General features: G+C 41.9%; 1 protein-coding gene across 3 annotated transcripts in view; it reads right to left on the bottom strand.

Annotated features, from left to right (window-relative positions):
* Positions 1–4384: 4384 nt before the first annotated feature.
* LOC132343483 (zinc finger protein 621-like) overlaps positions 4385–22707 on the bottom strand; it is a 54304-nt gene continuing 35981 nt past the window's right edge. For all 3 annotated transcript variants that reach the window (XM_059879987.1, XM_059879986.1, XM_059879985.1), the window contains exon 5: positions 4385–22475. In XM_059879987.1, coding sequence (XP_059735970.1) covers positions 21382–22475 — 1094 coding nt within the window. In that variant the 3' untranslated portion in view covers positions 4385–21381. The remainder of the gene's footprint in view (positions 22476–22707) is intronic.

Here is a 22707-nt window from a genome sequence, read left to right as displayed (position 1 = left end):
TTGACCAGTTTTCCCAGCACCACTTGTTAACGAGATTGTCTTTAATCCATTGTATATTCTTGCCTCCTTTGTCAAAGATAAGGTGTCCATATGTGCGTGGATTTATCTCTGGGCTTTCTATAGAACTGCCTTATGATCCAGCAATCCCACTGCTGGGCATACACACTGAGGAAACCAGAAGGGAAAGAGACACGTGTACCCCAATGTTCATCGCAGCACTGTTTATAATAGCCAGGACATGGAAGCAACCTAGATGCCCATCAGCAGATGAATGGATAAGAAAGCAGTGGTACATATACACAATGGAGTATTACTCAGCCATTAAAAAGAATACATTTGAATCAGTTCTAATGAGATGGATGAAACTGGAACCTATTATACAGAGTGAAGTAAGCCAGAAAGAAAAACAGCAATACAGTATACTAATGCATATATATGGAATTTAGAAAGATGGTAACAATAACCCTGTGTATGAGACAGCAAAAGAGACACTGATGTATAGATCAGTCTTATGGACTCTGTGGGAGAGGGAGAGGGTGGGGAGATTTGGGAGAATGGCATTGAAACATGTATAATATCATGTATGAAACGAGTAAAAAAAAAAAATGTAGGTGGAGATCTGAACTGGGCTCATCCCTTCTCTGGATCATTCTCATACCAGAAATGTCAGAAGTCTCAGTTGATCCCAATATAACCAAATTGAACCAGTTTTGGGGTCTATGTACACCCAGCTAAAGGACCTAAAATGACTCAGGATTTCATTTTATTCCCTTTGTTTCCATGGCTAACATTGTGCTTCCTCACACCACTTTTTCTTAGAAATATCACCAGTGTTTCATAGAAATATCACTTGCTTAAAATCTAGGCACAAATAAAATAAAGTTGTAAACAGTCCTAATTTTGCTCCCTTCCTCATCAATAAGGAAAGACTAAACATGCCACTTCTGATGCTGTTCATTTGCCTTTTACTAATAACAAGCACTTATCTATGTAAAAGTTAAAGTGTTAGTTGCTCACTCATGTCGAACTCTTTGCGACCCCATGGACTGTAGCCTGCCATGCCCCTCTGTTCATGGAATTCTCCAGGTAAGAATACTGGCGTGGGTTGCCATTCCCTTCTCCAGGGGATCTTCCCAACCCAGGGATCGAACCCGGGTCTCCTGCATTGCAAGCACATTCTTTACCATCTGAGCCACCAGGGAAGCCCATCTACAACTGTATATTTGCTTAATGTTTTAAGAAAATCTTTTCTGCATGTCCTTAAAGTAATCCTACCATTGTGGGAGCAGCTTATTCAATTTATAAACAAACTAGGATCCATAGATATTATTTGTCTGTATTTTAGTATGTAGTGAGAGCTCTTTTACAATTTATAGTTCATGAATCCCTATATATTTACTGCTTAGTCTTCTGGTGACATTAAGTTATAGCATGAATTATGATGAAGGCAATAACTACTTACACAAAGATGCTTTTGTAATTTATTTCTTCAAAAAGCATTTATTGAAAGCCTTCAATGTGTCAGGCACTCAGTCAGTTATTTGGAATGAGAGAGCTGTATGCATTAGACATGTCAATCAACCATAGATTATTTACTCTTTTCTTATACTAAAAAAAAAAAAAACCCAAAAAACAAAAACCCACCACAATGGCTACAAGTTCAAATGAGAACCAACAGTTGATGACTGTTCATCACCGTCTTTCAGCACCAAGATCACAGAGATCTACCTTATCATTCAGGTTGGGTTTCTGCATGAAGAGAGTTGGAAAACCAGAAAAATGTCCAACAGCCCCACAGCTATGAACTAGACTAAATGCACCAACTTCAGCCTTGGACAATTCATGCTCAAGCTAACTCGAGACACCCAGCTCCCAGCTCACAGTTTCTAAATACTATTCCCCAAACCAGGGCTCCTTGGAGAAATGGTTTATTTCAGGGCTGGGGATGGGAATTATCAGCCAGAAAACACAAAAATGATCAAGGACTAATTGGAGATAATTTAAGAATAATAAGAGGAAGAAATATGATTATAGAAAAGCATGAGTCCACAGCAATATTTAGATTAAAAAGGGATAAAAAGATTATCATTGCTATTATTTTTTGGCTGTGCTACACACTTGCAGGATCTTAGTTCTCTAACAGGGATTGAACCCAGGCCATGGCTGTGAAAGCACGATGTCCTAACCATTGGATCACCAGGGAATTCCCTAAAAAGATTGTCTTTACACTGGCTAAACTATGTAGAAGAAATAACAGAACTGGAAAAATACCCTCCTGCAATCTCCAATGAACTATTAGGGAAAAAAATCATTAATGGATTCTAAAACAATTAGACAAAAGGTTGTTAGGGAATAAAAAATTAGCATGATGTTCAAGTATCATGACATTAAATTACATAGTGATTTCAAAGAGAAAAAGGTACCTTTACAATGGAAAGATCTAGCGATTACCAATTTAACCAAGTGATCAAACTTAGGATTGTTAATAGGAAGGTACATGTGTGCATGCTAAGTCACTTCAGTCATGTCTGACTCTTTGCGACCATATGGAGTGTAGTCCACCAGGCTCCTCTGCCCATGGAATTCTTTAGGCAAGAATACTGGAGTGGGTTGCCATGCCCTCCTCCAGGGGATCTTCCCAACCCAGAGATTGAACCCACATCTCCTGCACTGCAGGCAGATTCTTTACCATGGAGCCACTGGGGAAGCCCTAATAAGAAGGTATCTTAGCATTAAAGCCTCCTGAAAGATACTACATCACCATTACATGTTTTTGTCATAATCTAATCAAATCTCTTGACAAACTTTAAGGATACGGAGAAGAGAGAAACAAGTCACTACCCAGTGGAAGTAACCATACATATCAAGACTGGGGGACATTTTACAAGAAAACATTTTTTAAATTAACTACCCTTTTATTAGCACAAAACAAACCAACCCATCAGCCCCAGAGCCCAGAATAAATTAAGACACAGGGCCCTAGCCCTACACACCACAAACTTCCTGACCAGACTCCCAGGGAGGCAGATGGTTGGAGATGCTTGAGGGGCTTGTCCTTTGAGATGAGGGAAATGGAGCAAGGTGTGAGTCCAAGAAGGGCCCCTGTAAACGTGAGGACACTGGATCCTGGCTGGTGGCATCTTCTGGCCATCCCGCCAGAGGCTCATTCCCACAAATAGGGCCCTTGATGGCCCAGTAGATAAAGCTCATATTGGACTCCAGGACCGGTGACAGGAATCCCGGCAGGATGAAGGTGGTGCTGGAGACACTCGGAGCAGGGCCACCTGCAGCCCCACAGGATCAGCACTCTTACAGCACTCTTACTTGTGACCTCATAAGCAGGAGAGAGGAAACCTCCAGGGACATGCTTAAAGCAGACACTGGTCTTCTCCTGTTCCCCAGCCCCAGCAGCAGGAGCAGAAAGGATGCCAGAACCCCTGGGGGCTCCCCCTGCATCGAAGGGTATTGAGGTTTGTCTCGGAAAAAACAGAGACATCATAAGAAACATCAATTGAAACAATCATATTCAATTCGGGTTTGCTGGTGTTCCCTGGAGATCTCTGCCAGCTTGTTTCTCAATGTCTCTGTAACAGACCTGGGTTTGGGGGTAGGTACAGAGTCAAACAGAATGAGCATGGAATCTTTAAGGCAGGATATTTGTTGTAAAGAACATGGTAAATCAGTCAAAGGCAAGGCAAAAGACATTCCACAAAGGTTCATCTGATGACTTACCAGAGCTTATTGCAGCACCTATTATATGCGGGATGCGGCAGGGTGACTAAGAAAGTGGCCTGTGATTTGGGTTTTTGTTTTGTTTTTTGATTCTACTACTGTCAATCATCAAAGAGTGATGACAATTTTTTTCCTCTCCCCAGGAGAGTAGCCAGATATCTCAGAAAGTACAAAATCTGGATTTCCCTCTCCTTAAGGGGGCAGTTAATAAGGGTTTGTGTTTCTAAAAAAAAAAAAAGGAACTGTAAATCAGAGTCTAGTGTGAAAACAATATCTAAAAATAGGCATTTGCTACATTCTCATAATGAAGATGCACCAATGAGCATATTTAATACCAAGCTATGGACCTCCAGTTGTCTACTTCCCAGCAATGGCCTTGCTAGTGAGATCCATCCATGGGATCTTGCTGAGAATCAGGCCTTAACTCTCAAGAAATTAAGAGATTACTAGCGATATAACTGGGCTTCCCAGGTGGCTCAGTGGTAAAGAATCCACCTGCAAGACAGGACACTTGGGAGACTCCAGGGTCAGGAAGATCCCCTGGAGGAGGAAATGGCAACCCACTCCAGTATTCTTGCCTGGGGAATCCCATGGCCAGAGGAGTCTGGTGGGCTACAGTCCATGGGGTCACAAAGAGTCAGACACAACTGGGCACAGCAGAGCACAGGATATAATTATCATTATAAAGATCTCTTTGAAGCCAAAAAATTTTAAAAATAAAACCAGGCATTTGCTATTAGAAACAAACTTCTTGAGGACATTAACTAGACTGGGAAGAAGATGCAATGCAGGCTTTGTGTTTTTCTGGTTGGGAGGGGAACCTAGAAGGAAGACAGTTGTGCTCCCAGGATTGGAAAGAGAAATGGGAGAGATGTGGACGCGAATTGGGGGTATTCAGAGGGTCTGAGGTGGCAGGACTGCAGGTGAGTTTGTCCACCGGTGCCTGGAAGGACTGAGCTGTAAGCCCTGAAGTGTGGCAATTTCTGTGGAGGGCATCAGGTAATCTGTGTTTACGGAGTCCTCTGGATCATTCTTAAGCATGTTCAAGCTTGAGGACTAGTCTCTTAAAGGATCCCATTGGGGGTTTAAAAAATTGTGTGTGAATACATGTACATACACACACACACACATATATACGTACATATATTTAAAAATCATACACGTTCATAAACATATGCAAGAAGGCCAGAATAACATAAACTCCACTCACAGTAACAGATGGATGAAAGATCCACTTGCTGTGTGTCTTTGGTTAAGAGTGAACAAATGGACTCCTTGAAACCCCTGAGGTTGCCCTAGTGTGTCATCAGCTAGAACCACAGCACGCTGCCATGCCCTGGCTGGTAAAAAGAGGGGTGTAGGCCCAGCATGATCAGCTTGGACCAAACAGGGTTTACCCCTTGGAGGTGCCCCTGCTACACATGGCCAGTGGAAGGCGCAAATGCTGAAAACTGGGTAGAAGGAAGAAAAAGATTGGCTGTTCTGTAGGCAATCAACAGTAGCTGCCACATGTTTATATTGCTCTTCACAGTTATTAATTTTAGACAGAATCCATTTTCTGGTTGTGATCATTAAGGATGTAATTTTTTACATCTCAACTCCAGTGTTCTTGCCTGGAGAATCCCAGGGACAGGGGAGCCTGGTGGGATCGCACTGAATCAGACACAACTGAAGCGACTTAGCAGCAGCAGCAGCATACTCCATCATTCTCCCAATATATCACAAATGTTGGTTGTAGAATATGTAGTGCTTGCTTATCATGGTTGTAAACAGTTACTTCATAAGCCAAGGTATGTTTTATAATTACATGTTTCTTATTCAACTTTTGATTTTCCTGTACCTCAGAGTTGCCTAGATTTTTCTTTTGTAATTTGCTTTGTTTTGTACTGCCCCTTAATATCCTTTCCAGATTCTCCCACAGGTCTGTGAAACAATATTTTTTTCTGAACCATCAAACACTTCAGGTAATCCATCAGTTTCATTTTTGTTTTTTCAGATCTCTATCCTCCTATTTCAATCTGGACTTGTTACTGTTGCCATCTTGAAGCTTCCTTTCTTCTCCTGTGCTGGATTTCCAATTTCCCAGATCTTCTGTATTTTTTTCTACATAACATCCTCCTTTTTCTGAAGCACACATATTCTTGTAACATGATGATTAAATTACCTAGTCCTTAGATGTCTGAGGATACATTTTATACTACTTTTAAATTTCAAACCTGTAGAATAGTTCTAAGACTAAGAATAATTTCATGAAGGTCATGTTATCTCTTACCCACATTCACCTATTACTAACATTTTGCTCCATTTTCTTTAGTATTTCCTTTTTCTTTCTCTCCTCTTTCTCTCTCATGGATGGATGGAGGGATAGATGGAAGGAGACAGATGATCATTTTTTTCTGAAATGTTCAAGAGTAATTTGCATACATCATGGCCCTTTATCCATAAATACTTCAGTGTGTATATTTCCTTAGAATATTCTCTTATGTAATGACAATACTATTATCTTTAGTAAATTTAATACCAATTTTAAACTAATTTTTATCCAATTTTTACCTTATTGTCTATATTTTAATGTATGTCCGCCCAATAATGTCCTTTATAGCAGTTTATTTTTCCTTCAATAGAGCATCCACTCAAGTATTGCATTTAGCATCATATCTCTACAGTCATACTTAATCTGGAATACCTTCTCAGTCTGTCTTTTATGGCAATTACATTTTTGAAAGAACAGGGAAACTCCTTTTTGAATAGAAATACACCATACTGGGTTTGCCTGGTGATTCCCTGTGATTAGATTCGGGATAATCATCCCTTACTAGGATACTCACAAGTGACGTGCTTTTCTCAGGTCATCAGGTATGAAGGGTATAATCTCCAAACGCCCCCCATTGGTGGTGTTAAGTTTGATAACCCAGTCAAGATGCTGTACAATTTGTAGAGTTTGTGATTACACTTGCAACTAATAAGCTTTCCACGGGTAGACACTGAAGGTTATACAAATACTCTAATTCTCATTAAATTTCCCCCTATACTGAGCATCCATTGATGACTCTTATCTGAACCAATCTTTATTATAATGGTCACAAAGTGATGATTTTCTAGTTCCAGCACTATCAGTACATTTTATATAGTTAGCACTTGGCATTCTACTTGCATTAATATAGAATCTACTCACATTAATTCTACTTGATGGATAGCTTGGCTACTCAGATAGTAAAGAATCTGCCTAAAATGCAGGAGACCTGAGCTCGATCCCTGGGTTGGGAAAATTCCCTAGAGGAGAGCAGGGCAACCTACTCCAGTATTCTTGCATGGAAAATCCCATGGACAGAGGAGCCTGGTGAGCTACAGTCCATGGGGTCGCAAAGTGTCAGACACTACTGAGTGACTAACACTTTGCCTAGGACTTAAATTCAAATTTGAAAATAATTTTCTTCAGAACTTTTAAGGTACTGCCCACTCTCCTGGAGCATCTCATGACGCTACTGAGAAGTCTCGTGCCATTCCGATTCCACTTCCTTGATGTATGTGACCTATTCCTCACTCCCACACACCTGCAGAGGCTCTTAGGTTCTTTCATCTTTGGTGTTCTGACAGTGCATGATGATGTGCCTGGAATTAGAATATTATTGTCCTTTTTTCCTGGAGGCCGAACCCCCACAGTATTTCATTGTCCTACTCAATTCAAACGGGCTGTTGCCTAGGACAGGTGTACAACTCTCTTCCCATCCCTTCACTACTCTGTGAATACTGGATCCTTCATTTCCTGAGCTCTAAATATTTCTCTTTTTTGGTTTACTCCCTTACTTTCCTGAATCCTCTAGTAACATACCTCAAGCACAATGGTAATGAGGGAAAATGATGCTGAGTAACTGGAGAGAGACTAATAACCCACAGAGACAAACAGAGAACCTGCGCATGAGGCTGCCCACAGCATGACTGCCTCCAGCGTCCCTCGGACAGCAGCACCGATGCTGGCTTTTTCAACGTGAAAAGCAGGGCCACTTATTTATAGAGTAGTTCTGGGAAAATAATAAAAGCAAAACAGAAGAACAGAAAGTGTAATAGGGCGGGTCCCCAAGGCCTACTGGCATTGCAGTGAGCCCTCCCCCTTTACTTTGTAAAAGGAGCCCGAATTCTGACTGAAGGAAGAAGGTTCTTTTCGACAAGGCACTAGTCTACCATCTTCCTGGCCTGCTGGCTTTCCAATTAAAGTCATTATTCCTTGCCCCAACAACTCATCTTTCAATTTATTGGCCTGTCCTACAGGGAGCAGGATGAGCTTGGGCTGGGTATCAAAGGGGCCCTCAGTTTAACAGAAATATTCCATTTCTTTTATTTAAAGAAAACTGTAGAAATGAACTAAAAATAAATACATAAACCATAACTGTGTCAATCATGTATGTACTAGATATTCATCAAAGCATTTAAGGAGATTCAAAATGGAAATATCCTAAATGTTCAATAATAAGAGATTGGTTCCAGGAAGAAGAGAAATCCATGCAGTGCAACTATATGTAGCTATTAAACATGATATTACAGATGATTTGCCGACTAGGACAGGTCCATGGTGTTCTGCTAACTAGATAAAGCTTATGACAGAGTGCGTGCAGTTATAATTCACGGATGCATGCACATTCACTTTGTGTGTTTGTGTGGTCACCAAAGTGTTAAAAGTGGTGAAATTCAGGCCTAGGTACTTCCAGGCAAGATTTTTGCTCCAAAGCATGTATTTCTAATTAGAAAAAAAGAAACGTAAGAAATTTAAAGGCCCACTTTATATGGTCAAGAGACTCAAAGTGGAAATAATATAGATACCTCTTCTTAATTACTTATAATTATATGATAATTAGGCATCTTGTTTGTAGAAATGAGAGTGCTGAGAAGGTACAAGAAAATTGCCCTGTTCCCAGCACAACAGTGCTATAAAAAGATCCTCCTTCTCAGGAGTAGATACAATTTGGCTAGATGGTTTTGCTGCCTATACATCTGAGACTCATAATTTGCACTTTTATTGATACAATCTAATGACTGTCACTCCTTCCATAGTTAACCAATTTGCTAGTAGTCACTGAAGAAAAGATTACAACTAAGCTGTTAAGACTGCATGCAAAACAAGGGCAAGAAAAAAATTTATCTATCCCATATAAGTAATTTTTGATACACTGAAAATGCCTCCTATAATGGAGACTGTTTTTCTTAGAAAGTAAAACTTAGAGCTGAAAGTGGGCATTGAAATACTTCAGTTCTACCAAGGAAACCAGAACTGAAAGAGACACATGTACCCCAGTGTTCATTGCAGCAGCGTTTACAATAGCCAGGACCTGGAAGCAACCTGGTCCATCGGCAGATGAACGCATAAGGAAGCTGTGGTACATATACACAATGGAATATTACTCAGCTATAATAAGGAATGCATTTGAGTCAGTTCTAATGAGGTGGATGAAACTGGAGCCTATTATACAGAGTGAAGTAAGTCAGAAAGACAAACACCAATATAGCATATTAATGCATATACATGGAATTTAGAAAGACGGTAATGACAACCCTATATGCAAGAGAGAAAAAGAGACACAGATGTAAAGAACAGACTATGTGGGAGAAGGCAGGGGTGAGATGATTTGAGAGAAGAGCACTGAAACATGTATATTAACATACGTAAAATGGATAACCAGTGCAAGTTTGACGCATGCAGCAGGACACTCAAAGCCTTTGCTCTGGGACAACCCTGAGGGAGGGGGTGAGAAGGAAGGTGGGAGGGGGGTCCACGGTGGGGGGACACATGTGCACCCGTGGCTGATTCATGTCGATGTATGGCAAAAACTACCACAGTACTGTAAAGTAATTATCCTCCAATGTAAATAAATTAATTAAAAAAATAAAGAACTCAAATCTAAAAAAAAAGAAATACTTCAGTTCTGTCTCTAGTCGCTATGTCCTTAAGCAAGGTCACTTACCATTTCTGGAGTTTCTTTTTATACAAACCTGACATAGAGAAATCTAGCTTTCAGTGCATTGTGCTTAAATATTACGTGGCAAATAGCATCAGGAAAGTAGATACGTTTATCATTATTAAAATTCAAGAGGAATGCCCTGATGGTCCAGGGGTTAGGGATCCCAACTCCCACTGCAAGGGGCCCAGGACCAAGCCCTGCTTGGGGAACGAAGATCCCACAAGCCAAGTGTTACAGCCAAAAAAAATTAAAGGTGCTCTTGAGAAGGTGTTTTTCAAAAAAAACAAAAAACACCTGGGCCCCCTGCAGTGGAAAAGAAAAACTTAAAGGTGTTCTTGAAGAAAGTAGGGAAAACCACTAAACCATTCAGGTATGACCTAAATCAAATCCCTTAACGATTATACAGTAAAAGGGACAAATAGATTTAAGGGATTCGATCTGATAGAGTGCCTGAAGAACTATGGAAGGAGGTTCATGACACTGTATAGGAGGCAAGACCATTTGTATAGGATCAAGACCATCCCCAAGAAAAAGAAATGGAAAAAGGCAAAATGGTTGTCTGAGGAGATCTTACAAATAGCTAAGAAAAGAACAGAAGCTAAAGGCAAAGGAGAAAAGGAAAGATATACCCATCTGAATGCAGAGTTCCAAAAAATAGCAGGAGAGATAAGAAAGCCTTGCTGAGTGATCAATTCAAAGAAATAGAGGAAAACAATAGAATGGGAAAGACTAGAGATCTCTTCAAGAAAAGCAGAGATACCAAAGGAACATTTCATGCAAAGATGGGCACAATAAAGGGCAGAAATGGTCCTAACAGAAGCAGAAGATATTAAGAAGAGGTGGCAAGATACACAGAAGAACTATACAAAAAAGATCTTCAAGACCTAAATGACCACAATGGTGTGATTACTCACCTAGAGCCAGACCTTCTGGAATGTGAAGCCAAGCGGGCCTTAGGAAGCATCATCATGAACAAAGCTAGTGGAGGTGATGGAAATCCAGCTGAGCTATTTCAAATCCTAAAAGACGATGCTGTGAAAGTGCTGCACTCAATATGCCAGCAACTTTGGAAAACTCAGCAGTGGCCACAGGACTGAAAAAGGTGTTTTCATTCCAACCCCAAAGAAAGGCAATGCAAAGAATGTGCAAACTACCACACAACTGCACTCATCTCACATGCTAACAAAGTAATGCTCAAAATTCTCCAAGCTAGGCTTCAACTGCACGTGAACCAAGAACTTCCAGATGTTCAAACTAGATTTAGAAAAGGCAGGGGAACCAGAGATCAAATTGCCAATGGATGACAGAAAAAGCAAGATAATTCCAGAAAAACATCTACTTCTACTTTACTGACTATACCAAAGCTGTTGACTGTGTGGATCACAACAAACTTTGGAAAATTTTTATAGAGATGGGAATACCAGACCATCTGACCTGCCTCATGAGAAATCTGTATGCAGGTCAAGAAGCAACAGTTAGAACCAGACATGGAAGAATCAGTTCAGTTCAGTCACTCAGTCGTGTCCGACTCTTTGCGAACCCATGAATCACAGCACGCCAGGTCTCCCTGTCCATCACCAACTCCAAGAGTTCACTCAAACTCATGTCCATCGAGTTGGTGATGCCATCCAGCCATCTCATCCTCTGTCGTCCCCTTCTCCTCCAGCCCCCAATCCCTCCCAGAATCAGAGTCTTTTCCAATGAGTCAACTCTTCACATGAGGTGACCATAGACTGGTTCAAAACTGGGAAAGGAATCAAGATTGCCAGGAGAAATATCAGTAGCCTCAGATATGCAGATGACACTACCCTTATGGCAGAAAGCTAAGAACTGAAGAGCCTCTTGATGAAAGTGAAAGAGGAGAGTGAAAAAGCTGACTTAAAACTCAACATTCCAAAAACTAAGATCACGGCATCCGGTCCCATCACTTCATGGCAAATAGATGGGGAAACAATGGAAACAGTGACAGACTTTATTTTGGGGGGCTCCAAAATCACTGCAGAAGGTGACTTCAGCCATGAAATCAAAAGACACTTGCTCCTTGGAAGAAAAGCTATGACCAACCTAGACAGCACATTAAAAACTAGCAACATTATTTTTTCATCAAAGGTCCATCTAGTCAGAGCTATGATTTTTCCAGTAGTTATGTATGGATATGAGAGTTGGACTATAAAGAAAGCTGAGCATCAATGAATTGATGCTTTTGAACTGTGGTGTTGGAGAAGACTTTTAGAGTTCCCTGGACTGCAAGGAGATCAAACCAGTCAATCCTAAGGGACATCAGTCCTGAATATTCATTGGAAGGACTGATGCTGAAGCTGAAATTCCAATACTTTGGCCACCTGATGGGAAGAACTGACTCACTGGAAAAGACCCTGATGCTGGGAAAGATTGAAGGCAGGAGGAGAAGGCAACAACAGAAGATGAGATGGTTGGATGGTATCACCAACTCGACAGACATGAATTTGAGCAATCTCCAGGAGCTGGTGATGGACAGGGAAGCCTGGCAGTCCACGGGGTTGCAAAGAGTTGGACATGACTGAGTGACTGAACTGAACTGAGAAGGTGGCAAAGGTGTAAGATGAAAATTGTGACCAACTGAAATTTCCTTTAACAGCACAAATCTATTGTAACTAGTGAGGAGACTGGTAGAAATAACAATCATCACTGAATTATTTATGAGAAATACAAGAGCCCATCTTATAATTGGGCTTCATATAATAAAAGTATCAAAATGTTTTCCTTAAGCAATACATTTTTTTATATATTATTTAGCTTTTAACACAATATGACTTTGGGGCTTCCCTGATGATGCAGTGGTTAAAAATCCACCTGCTAATGAAGAAGACATAGGTTTGATCCCTGCTCTGGGAAGATCCTACATGCCACATGGCAACCAAGCCCACACGTCACAGTTACAGAGCCAGTACTCTAGAGCCTGCGAGCTGCAGCTACTTAAGTCTGAGAGCCTATAGCCCCTGCTCCACCCCAATGAGGTTGCCGCAATGCAATGAACCCACGCACTGCAATGAAGAGTAACCCCGGCTTGCTGTAACGAGACAAAAGTCTGAACAGAGCAACAAAGACCCAGCACAGCTAAGAATAAATAAGCAAATCTTAAAATAAAACAATATGATTCTTAGGTTAAAGCAAATCATATGACTTCTTTCTGGACAGCCATGAAATAGCTATTTGTACTGATCCAGGGGTTTTAAAAGACCACATTTCGTAAAGTACTTTGAGAATCATTAATTCAAGATATTTTTGGAAACAAAGCCCACTATTGTTTTCAGAAACAAGTAGAGCAATGGTTGGGAGTGCTGGACCATGAGAGGTCAACATTTGGGACTGGGTTCCTGGAATATAGGACAGAATAAGAGAAGTAGGATTAGTAAGAGGAGAACAGAGGAAGGAGAGAGGAACAGTATATTTTCTCAGGCTGCACCACTGATGCTGATTGCTCTAAAAGTAATTTCTCTATAATTCTGCACTTTGTATAAATGTGTATAACTAGGGCTTCCCTCATGGCTCAGTTGGTAAAGAATCCACCTGCAATGCAGGAGATCCTGGTTCGATTCCTTGGTCAGGAAGATCCACTGGAGAAGGGAAAGGCTACGCACTCCAGTATTCTGGCCTGGAGAATTCCATGGACTGTAGAGTCCACGGAGTCACAAAGAGTCAGACACAACTGGGTGACATTCACTACTTCATTACTTTATAAAATGTATCTATTTCTAAACACTCTATTGTTGTTTTAACTCATATAAACCATATTACAGTGTATCTTAGGTTGTGGGGTGCGGTTTTGTTTTTGCTTTTGTGTTTTTGATTATCAATATATTTAATATCTATCTTATATCAAAAAATCTCCCATCTTCTTCAAAAATGGCTTGGCTGTTCTTTGTCCTTTGCTCTTCTGTATAAATTCTAGAATTAATCTGTAAGGCTGCAGATGTGTGCACATTCACAACACACACACAACCCCCTCCTCTAGTAACTTTGATTGAAATTGCTTTTAACATATAAATTCATTTGGTAAAAACTAAAATCTGGATATTCACCTTCCCTATCTATGAATATAGCACATTCATCAGAGATTTCAGTAATTTTCTATGCCTGTAAAGAGTATTTGATATTTTATAGCTGCCCAAAATATTTTGAAAATCCTTTCTCCTTTTCAGGACTCCTCCACATTATAAATCTCACTTTCTGAGAATGAATCCAAAAATTATTTCCTTGGAGTCCTTGCTCCTTAGATGTACACATACAGCCAATACAGTTGAGTGGCTACAACTTCTTGGAAGATGGAAATAAAGGTCATGAGACCCTATAGTCAGGATCCTTCTCAAACGGATGTGGATGCACCTGGTTTTTCTCAGCGCATGTAGCAAGCCTCCTGGAGGTCTAGCCCCTCTCTTCGGTGTGGTGAGGGTGCCAGTCCAGCAGCAGGCACCAGCAGCTGCTGGGTTTCCACTGGAGCCTCTTGGTGCTGTCCTTGGTCCCTTTTCTGAGCATGCCTATGTGACAGCCCAGCTTGGTTCCTTTTGGGGAATTCTGTAAGCTACCTAGTGGTTTGTAGCAAATCCCTTTCTGCTTAAACATGTTAAAATAGATTCTAGGGAATTCACTGATGGTCCTGTGGACAGGACTTTGCACTTTCACTGCTGTGGGCCCAGGTTCAATTCCTGGTTGGGGAAGTAAGATCCTATAAGCCACATGGTGTGGCCAAAAAAAAAAAAACACCCAAAAAGATTCTGTTGTCTACAACGGCACACTGACCAGGAATTAGGAAGTAGAAGCGGGTTGCTGAACGTGACAGAGCTGCCTTAGGACATGAGATGAGAAGTGGGTGGGAGAAGGTCAGATGTTGCAAGTTGAAAAGGGGAAGAGATAATGGAGGGCCCCACCTGTGTCTCCTCACTCTGGCACCAGGGCCGAAGGCACAGCCACTCCCTGGAGCTCAGTTATCCCAGCAGAGAGCACAATCTATCAGCTGAGGCTGGTGACGACCGGGCAGGAGGGACTGGGAGGTTTGTGAGAGGAGGTACAGAGCAGCAGGCCAGGAAAATGAAGGGAAGCCTGGAGATACGGTATGATGTAGGAGGCATTAAGGGCCTACTTGAAGTTACTTATCATGAACCTCAAGCAGGATAATTCCACATGACAATGTGCTTTTCCCTGACCACTTTTGGTAGCATGGACGCAGGCACAAAGAAGGCAAAGAACTGCATTTAGTCAGAGATGGGGTCCTGCCAACTGTGTCTATACCAAAGCCAGAAAAGGGCAAGGCCATTAAAGGAGAATGTAGAGGAAACTGTTCTAATAACTGACCATGGATTTTAAGTGGGATAAAGAAAGAACAGGCATGAAGGAAGTGAAGAGCAGTGAAAAGGGGCAACAGTGGAGCTGAAGGACTGTTAGCATCAAGATTCTAAAAGGAAGAAATTAGAAAGACAGGTCATAGAGCAAGATATTTAAAGTGCTGAGGTTACAGAGGGGTGAAGTTTTATATCATGAGGTCTAGGATATGATCAAAGAGTGGTTCAGGTAAAATGAAAAGGTAAGAAAGAAAATGAGAGGTGAGCTGTTGGAAGGCTCATCCACTGAAAACACCAAGAATTAAGACAAGATTAATGTTGAGCAGAGTGACAGCAGGTGATGAGCTAACATCTTCAAGGAACAAAGGGAATGTGACCCAGAGGTTCCAGCCTGATGACAGGATTCAAAGATGGAGGTTTGGGGGCAAAGTGAGAGGTGAAGAATGGCCTGAAACTTTCACAGAGAAAGAGGACCCAGAATTGTGATGTGAGGGATGGTGCTGGGGAAGCAGCATCCTCAAGAGATGAGTAGGTTTTGATCAGAGCAGGAAGGACTTAACATTCAGTGTGGTTCCCTGACACCCAAAATTCTGCTACACTGCTACTGAGGAGAGAAAGGTGGGGAAGTGACCCAGAATCTAAGTTTTTTTTAAAGACTTAAGCCAGTTTTCCTGTTCTTTGCCCCGTTAGCATGCCCATACACTTTCAGAAGTTATCTGAATCTTTCCTAAGCTTTTCTGCCACATGAGGGCGCTGCTCAGCTCCCTGCAATGTGGCTTAGGATTTGCTTTCCTCAGCTCTGCTCCAAGTCACAACTCTTTCATCTGATTTCAAGCTTCCAAAGTGTTATCATCAGCTTATTTTCACTGTCCTGAGTTTATGTCTTTTAATTTTTCATTTAGTTTTCTTAATGGGGTTTCAGGAGGGTGTGGATGTCAACATGTTCAACCACCATCTTTACAAAACTACATTGTGCATCCTATTTCCACAAAGTTTACTGCAGGAGGAGGGGTCTATTTGTTTGGTTTTAGTTTCTGGTTAATTTTTTTGGCTCCCACCACTACCACCAGCCCAAATTTTCTGAACTGCAAGCATTCAAACTAGTTTTCTAAAGAATGCATCCAAGACTGTAAACCTTGCTCTTTGTTCCACCTTCTGCCACATCACATAGACCCCCGCTGTCTCCAGACTCCTGTTGTTCATCTCTAAACCATCTGCAGCATCCACTGTGTGCTGTCTTTAACCAAGGAGCTATTTTAAAGTGTATTAATTCATGTAAGAAAAAAATGTTCTCACTTTCAGCCAACATGCAAGTAAACAACAAAACCAGCAAAAAACAGCCACTGTCCACCTCAGGAACTTCCTGGTGCTGGAGAGCTCAAGGACTCCACAGGCCACATCATATCCCTTTCCCCTTCCCTTTTCTTCCCTTTGCACCAATTCCACTTGCTTTTCTCTCTCCTTCTAAACTGACACCACCCAAACTACGTGTAGAGGTCTCTTTCCTGAAGATCACTGAGAAATAGGGCAAGCCTTTTATCAATGTACACCCCCAGACATCTGCTCAAGGCAGCTCTCTCAAAGCGTGGTCCACGTAAAGGTCTGGGCATCACCATGGATATCCACAATCAGACTTTGCTGTAGAGCATAAACTAACACAATATTGTAAATCAACTATATTCCAATAAAAAGTTTTTATAAAATCAATCTCTGAGAGTTAGGCCAGAAAATTACTCATTTTACACCAGGTTCTTCAGACACATGGCAAAATTTAAGAAGCACTAATTGCAAGGTAGAAACATGTAGATAGAAAAACAACTTTTAAAAAATGTATGGCCCTTGCATGAACATTTAAGGATTTACTTTCAGTTCAGTTCAGTTCAGTCACTCAGTCGTGTCCAACTCTTTGCAACCCCATGAATTGCAGCACGCCAGGCCTCCCTGTCCATCACCAACTCCCGGAGTTCACTCAAACTCACGTCCATCGAGTCAGTGATGCCATCCAGCCATCTCATCCTCTGTCGTCCCCTTCTCCTGCTGTCCCCAATCCCTCTCAGCATCAGAATCTTTTCCAATGAGTTAACATTTCCCATGAGGTGGCCAAAGTACTGGAGTTTCAGCTTTAGCATCATTCCTTCCAAAGAAATCCCAGGGCTGGTCTCCTTCAGAATGGACTGGTTGGATCTCCTTGCAGTCCAAGGGACTCTCAAGAGTCTTCTCCAACACCACAGTTCAAAAGCATCAATTCTTTGGTGCTCAGCTTTCTTCACAGTCCAACTCTCACATCCATACATGACCACTGGAAAAACCATAGCCTTGACTAGACAGACCTTTGTTGGCAAAGTAATGTCTCTGCTTTTGAATATGCTATCTAGGTTGGTCATAACTTTCCTTCCAAGAAGTAACCGTCTTTTAATTTCATGGCTGCAATCACCATCTGCAGTGATTTTGGAGCCCCAAAAAATAAAGTCTGGCACTGTTTCCAATGTTTCCCCATCTATTTCCCATGAAGTGATGGGACCAGATGCCATGATCTTCGTTTTCTGAATGTTGAGCTTTAAGCCAACTTTTTCACTCTCCTCTTTCACTTTCATCAAGAGGTTCTTTAGTTCCTCTTCACTTTCTGCCATAAGGGTGGTGCCATCTGCGTATATGAGGTTATTGATATTTCTCCCAGCAATCTTGATTCCAGCTTGTGCTTCTTACAGCCCAGCATTTCTCATGATGTACTCTGCATATAAGTTAAATAAGCAGGGTGACAATATACAGCCTTGACGTATTCCTTTTCCTATTTGGAACCAGTCTGTTGTTCCATGTCCAGTTCTAACTGTTGCTTCCTGACCTGCATATAGGTTTCTCAAGAGGCAGGTCAGGTGTTCTGGTATTCCCAACTCTTTCAGAATTTTCCACAGTTTATTGTGATCTACACAGGATCCTTTCTGATCCACAAAGGCTTTGGCATAGTCAATAAAGCAGAAATAGATGTTTTTCTGGAACTCTCTTGCTTTTTCCATGATCCAGCAGATGTTGGCAATTTGATCTCTGGTTCCTCTGCCTTTTCTAAATCCAGCTTGAACATTTGGAAGTTCATGGTTCACATACTGCTAAAGTCTGGCTTGGAGAATTTTGAGCATTACTTTACTAGCGTGTGAGATGAGTGCAATTGTGCGGTAGTTTGAACATGCTTTGGCATTGCCTTTCTTTGGGATTGGAATGAAAACTGACCTTTTCCAGTCCTGTGGCCACTGCTGAGTTTTCCAAATTTGCTGGCATATTGAGTGCAGCACTTTCACAGCATCATCTTTGAGGATTTGAAATAGTTCAATTGGAATTCCATCACCTCCATTAGCTTTGTTCATAGTGATGCTTTCTAAGAGCCACTTGACTTCACATTCCAGGATGTCTGGCTCTAGGTGAGTGATCACACCATTACGATTATCTGGGTCATGAAGCTCTTTTTTGTACAGTTCTTCTGTGTATTCTTGCCACCTCTTCTTAATATCTTCTGCTTCTGTTAGGTCCATACCATTTCTGTCCTTTATTGAGCCCATCTTTGCATGAAATGTTCCCTTGGTATCTCTGATTTCCTTGAAGAGATCTGTAGTCTTTCCCATTCTGTTGTTTTCCTCTATTTCTTTGCACTGATTGCTGAAGAAGGCTTTCTTATCTCTCCTTGCTATTCTTTGGAACTCTGCATTCAGATGCTTATATCTTTCCTTTTCTCCTTTGCTTTTTGCTTCTCTTCTTTTCACAGCTATTTGTAAGGCCTCCCCAGACAGCCATTTTGCTTTTTGCATTTCTTTTCCATGGGGATGGTCTTGATCCCTGTCTCCTGTACAATGTCACGAACCTCAGTCCATAGTTCATCAGGCACTCTATCTATCAGATCTAGGCCCTTAAATCTATTTCTCACTTCCACTGTGTAATCATAAGGGATTTAATTTAGTTCATACCTGAATGGTCTAGTGGTTTTCCCTACTTTCTTCAATTTAAGTCTGAATTTGGCAATAAGGATTTACTTTAAATTTGTGTTAATAAAGGCAAACCTTGGAGATACTGTGGGTTGGGTTCCAGACTACCATGATAAAGCAAATTCAGCAAGAAAGCAAGTCACATGAATTTTCTGGTTTCCCAGTGCATATAAAAGTTGTTTACACTATAGTGTATGAAGTGTCTAACAGTATCATGTCAGGAAAAAAAAAAGGAAAAACCTTAATTAAAAAATACTTTATTGCTGAAATATCTTAGCTATAATATGATAATGCAGTGCTGCCACAAATTCTCAATTTGTAAAAAACACAGTATCTGCAAAACAGATACAATGAAGCACAATAAAATAAGCTGTGTCTATAATGCATAACTCAAGTTCTTTTCCCAGAAATTACTTCACATAATTCTTTGCATAGTTATAAAAGACCTCATTTAAGGTCAAAAGCATGACCAATCCAAAATTGTACTTCACTAACCTGTCACAACCTCTTGACAGTCCCTTGGACTGCAACGTGACCAAATCAGCCCTGAATATTAATTGGAAGGACTAATGTTGAAGCTGAAACTCCAATATTTTGGCCACCTGATGCGAATAGCTGACTCACTGGAAAAGACCCTGAGGCTGGAAAAGACTGAAGGCAAAATGAAAAGGGGACAGCAGACGATGAAATGTTTAGATAGGATCACTGATCAATGAACATGCATTGAGCTAACATGTATTGTGACAGTGGGGGATAGAGGAGCCTGGTGGGTTACAAGTTTGATGCCTGATCTGGGAGGATTCTATATACCGTGGGGCAACTAAGGCCGTGTGCCACAAATGCTGAGTCAAAGTACCCTAGAGCCCATGTTCTGCAACAAGAAAAACCACTGCAGTGAGAAGCCCGCACACAACTAGAGAAAGCCCATGTGCAGCAACAAAGACCCAATGCAAACAAAAATTATTAAAAAAAAATTCCACAGGCATATTCAGATTTTCCCCAGATCGCCTGCTCCTATTTCTTTAGTAATTTGCCAAACTCATATTTATAATTTATGCTACCTGGAGAAAAGTGCAGAAACCAACGCCACTTGCAAATAGGAAGCCAAAACACCCACTAAGAAAAATTTACACAACACATGGAGCAAAGATGAATGTCCTGGTGTACATGTACTAAAGAAACCAAACTTAAAAGGAAACAACCAGGGACTTTCCAAAGTGATTGAGTGGCTAAGACTCCAAGCTCCAATGCAAGGGGGCCTGGGTTTGATCTCTGGTCATGGAACTAAGATCCCACATACCTCGGGGCAACTAAGCCCGTGTGTCACAACTAGAGAAGCGCCTGGGTCACAGTGAAGACCTGGAAAGGCCAAATAAATTTTTTAAAAGTTCATTTGCTTAAAAAAAAAAAAAGAAAGAAAGAAACAGCCAGGTATCAAGAGCAAAACTAAAGATAAAAAACAATTTCATGTTTCAAGACCTGATTTCTCTCAATCATATAAATGATTATCATTTTTTAAACTATTTTAACATTTTTTTAGTTGTTATTTACTTATTTTTTACTGTGCTGGGTCTTCATTCCTGCACGGGCTCTTCTCTAGTTGCAGGAAGCGGGGCTACTCTAGCTGCAGTACGTGGGCTTCCCATTGCAGTGAGAAGTGGGCTTCTCTTGCTGCAGAGCACATGCTCTAGGGCTCACAGGCTTCAGGAGTTGGGGCACGCAGGCTCAGGAGTTGTGGCTCTCAGGCTCTAGAGCGCAGGCTCAGTAGTTGTCACACACAGGCTTAGTTGCCCCACGACATATGGGATCTTTCCAGACCAGGGATCAAACCCATGTCTCCTGTGTTGGCAGGGAGATTCCTTACCACTGAGCCACCAGGGAAGCCACATATATGTTTTCTAACTGGTTATTTCATATGATTTTTAGCAGAGATGTACAAGATCCTCAACGATCTATGTCAAGGACAACCCAACTTCACCTGCATGAATACACACCTTCAGCCACTGAACCACCTACATTTATTTTTAAAGGCCCTGGCTGTAAGCTTATGCCACTTCTAAACTCTGACAGATCTTACATGCCTGTTTCTCCCAGGCAGCTTCTGTCACATCACAGGGGCCTTATATGGGGACGTCCTATCTCAAAGATGCCTAATTCACCATAGCATCCTACCAGCACTTTCCAAACCAGCAGCCCCATGATGCAGATACAGTCGTTACTGTTCAAGTCTGAAAGGAACCAATATAGAAGTCATGTGTTTCCATTATCTACCCAAAAGAAAACAGAATATATTATATAAACACAGGTAAATATATCTTTAAATATATCTCAATTACAATGGAGTTTATGCTGAAATAGTAGGAACACAGGTACAGTGTAAAAGCTACAGATCAAGCTGAAGGCAGGTTAGAGATCTGCTGTAACAGTCAGAGAAGTGCCAAGAGAGAGGTCACAGGGGTGAGGAGAAGGGGTCAGAATAACTGGGGAAGACTTCACAGCCGGAGGAAGACCCTGGAAGACACGAACTACTTGGACAGGGGAAGAAAGAACCCCAGAGGTGGGCAGCAGCATGAACACGGGCCCGGAGACAGGAATGAGGACAGCGTGTGGCAAGGCCACGGCCACAGCAGGAGCAGAGCCCGGGCCCGGGAGACACCCAGGAGCTAAGGATGCAGAGGGGCCCTGGGGACGCAGCAAGGGTTGCCCGAGAGCCTTGCTGGGCTTCTTCTCCACAGGGTGCACTTTCTGATGCTGAACAAAGCTGCCGTACCACTTGAAGGCTTTCCCACACACCTTACACTCATAGGGCTTCTCTCCAGTGTGAACTCTCTGATGCTGAATGGAGGCGATCTTCTGGCTGAATGCCTTCCCACACTCCTTACATTGGTAGGGTTTCTCCCCAGTGTGGATGCGCTGGTGAACGATAAAAAGTGACCTACACCCAAAACCTTTCCAACATTCCTTACATTTATAGAGCTTCTCCCCGGTGTGCAGCCTCTGGTGCTGCAGGTAGGCGGCGCTCCGGCGGAAAGCCTTGCCACACTCCTTACACGCGTAGGGCTTCTCCCCCGTGTGGATCCTCTGATGCTGGGTCAAGGCGGTGTTGGAACTCAGACCTTTGCCACACTCCTTACATTCATAGGGTCCTTGACCAATGTGATTTTTCTCATGTACGATACAGTCATAGCTGGACTTGAAAGCTTTGCCACACTCCTTGCACTTGAAGGGCTTTTCCCCAGTGTGGCTCCTCTGATGCCGAAGGAGCTTTGAGTTATATCGGAAGATCTTCCCACATTCTTTGCATTTGTAGAACTTCATGCCGCCTCGAAGTATCAGATTGGGATTCAGACTGAAAGTCTGCCACACTGCCTTGCTTTCAAAATCCAAGTGCTGAGACACGTTCGTGAGAAGCCCTCCCACGGGCCTGCTGTGGGCCTCTGTGCCCTCGGAGGCTTGCTGCGCTACCGCTGGCTCTTCTGTCTTGATGCCCCTCTCACCACCTGACCAAAGAAACCACAAGTTTCCTCGTTACTGAACTGGAAGGGAAACGGGATCCAGCGGTCCTGGTTTTCTTTTATAGGATGCGATTTTTTAAAATACACCCATGAGATGGTTATGAGCCTCCATAAGAGAGGATAAGAGAGAAAAAGGAAAACAACAGCATAAACTGGACAAGAGATGACACTGCAGTCCAGGAAGTGCCTCTTATAAGGAAGGGCTGGGCAATGAACC

The sequence above is a fragment of the Bos taurus genome, chromosome 22, assembly GCF_002263795.3.
Source record: "Bos taurus isolate L1 Dominette 01449 registration number 42190680 breed Hereford chromosome 22, ARS-UCD2.0, whole genome shotgun sequence".
In the NCBI taxonomy this organism is placed as follows: domain Eukaryota; kingdom Metazoa; phylum Chordata; class Mammalia; order Artiodactyla; family Bovidae; genus Bos; species Bos taurus.
The sequence above is the reverse complement of the archived record's forward strand: the minus strand, read 5'-3'. Positions and strand labels throughout refer to the sequence as shown.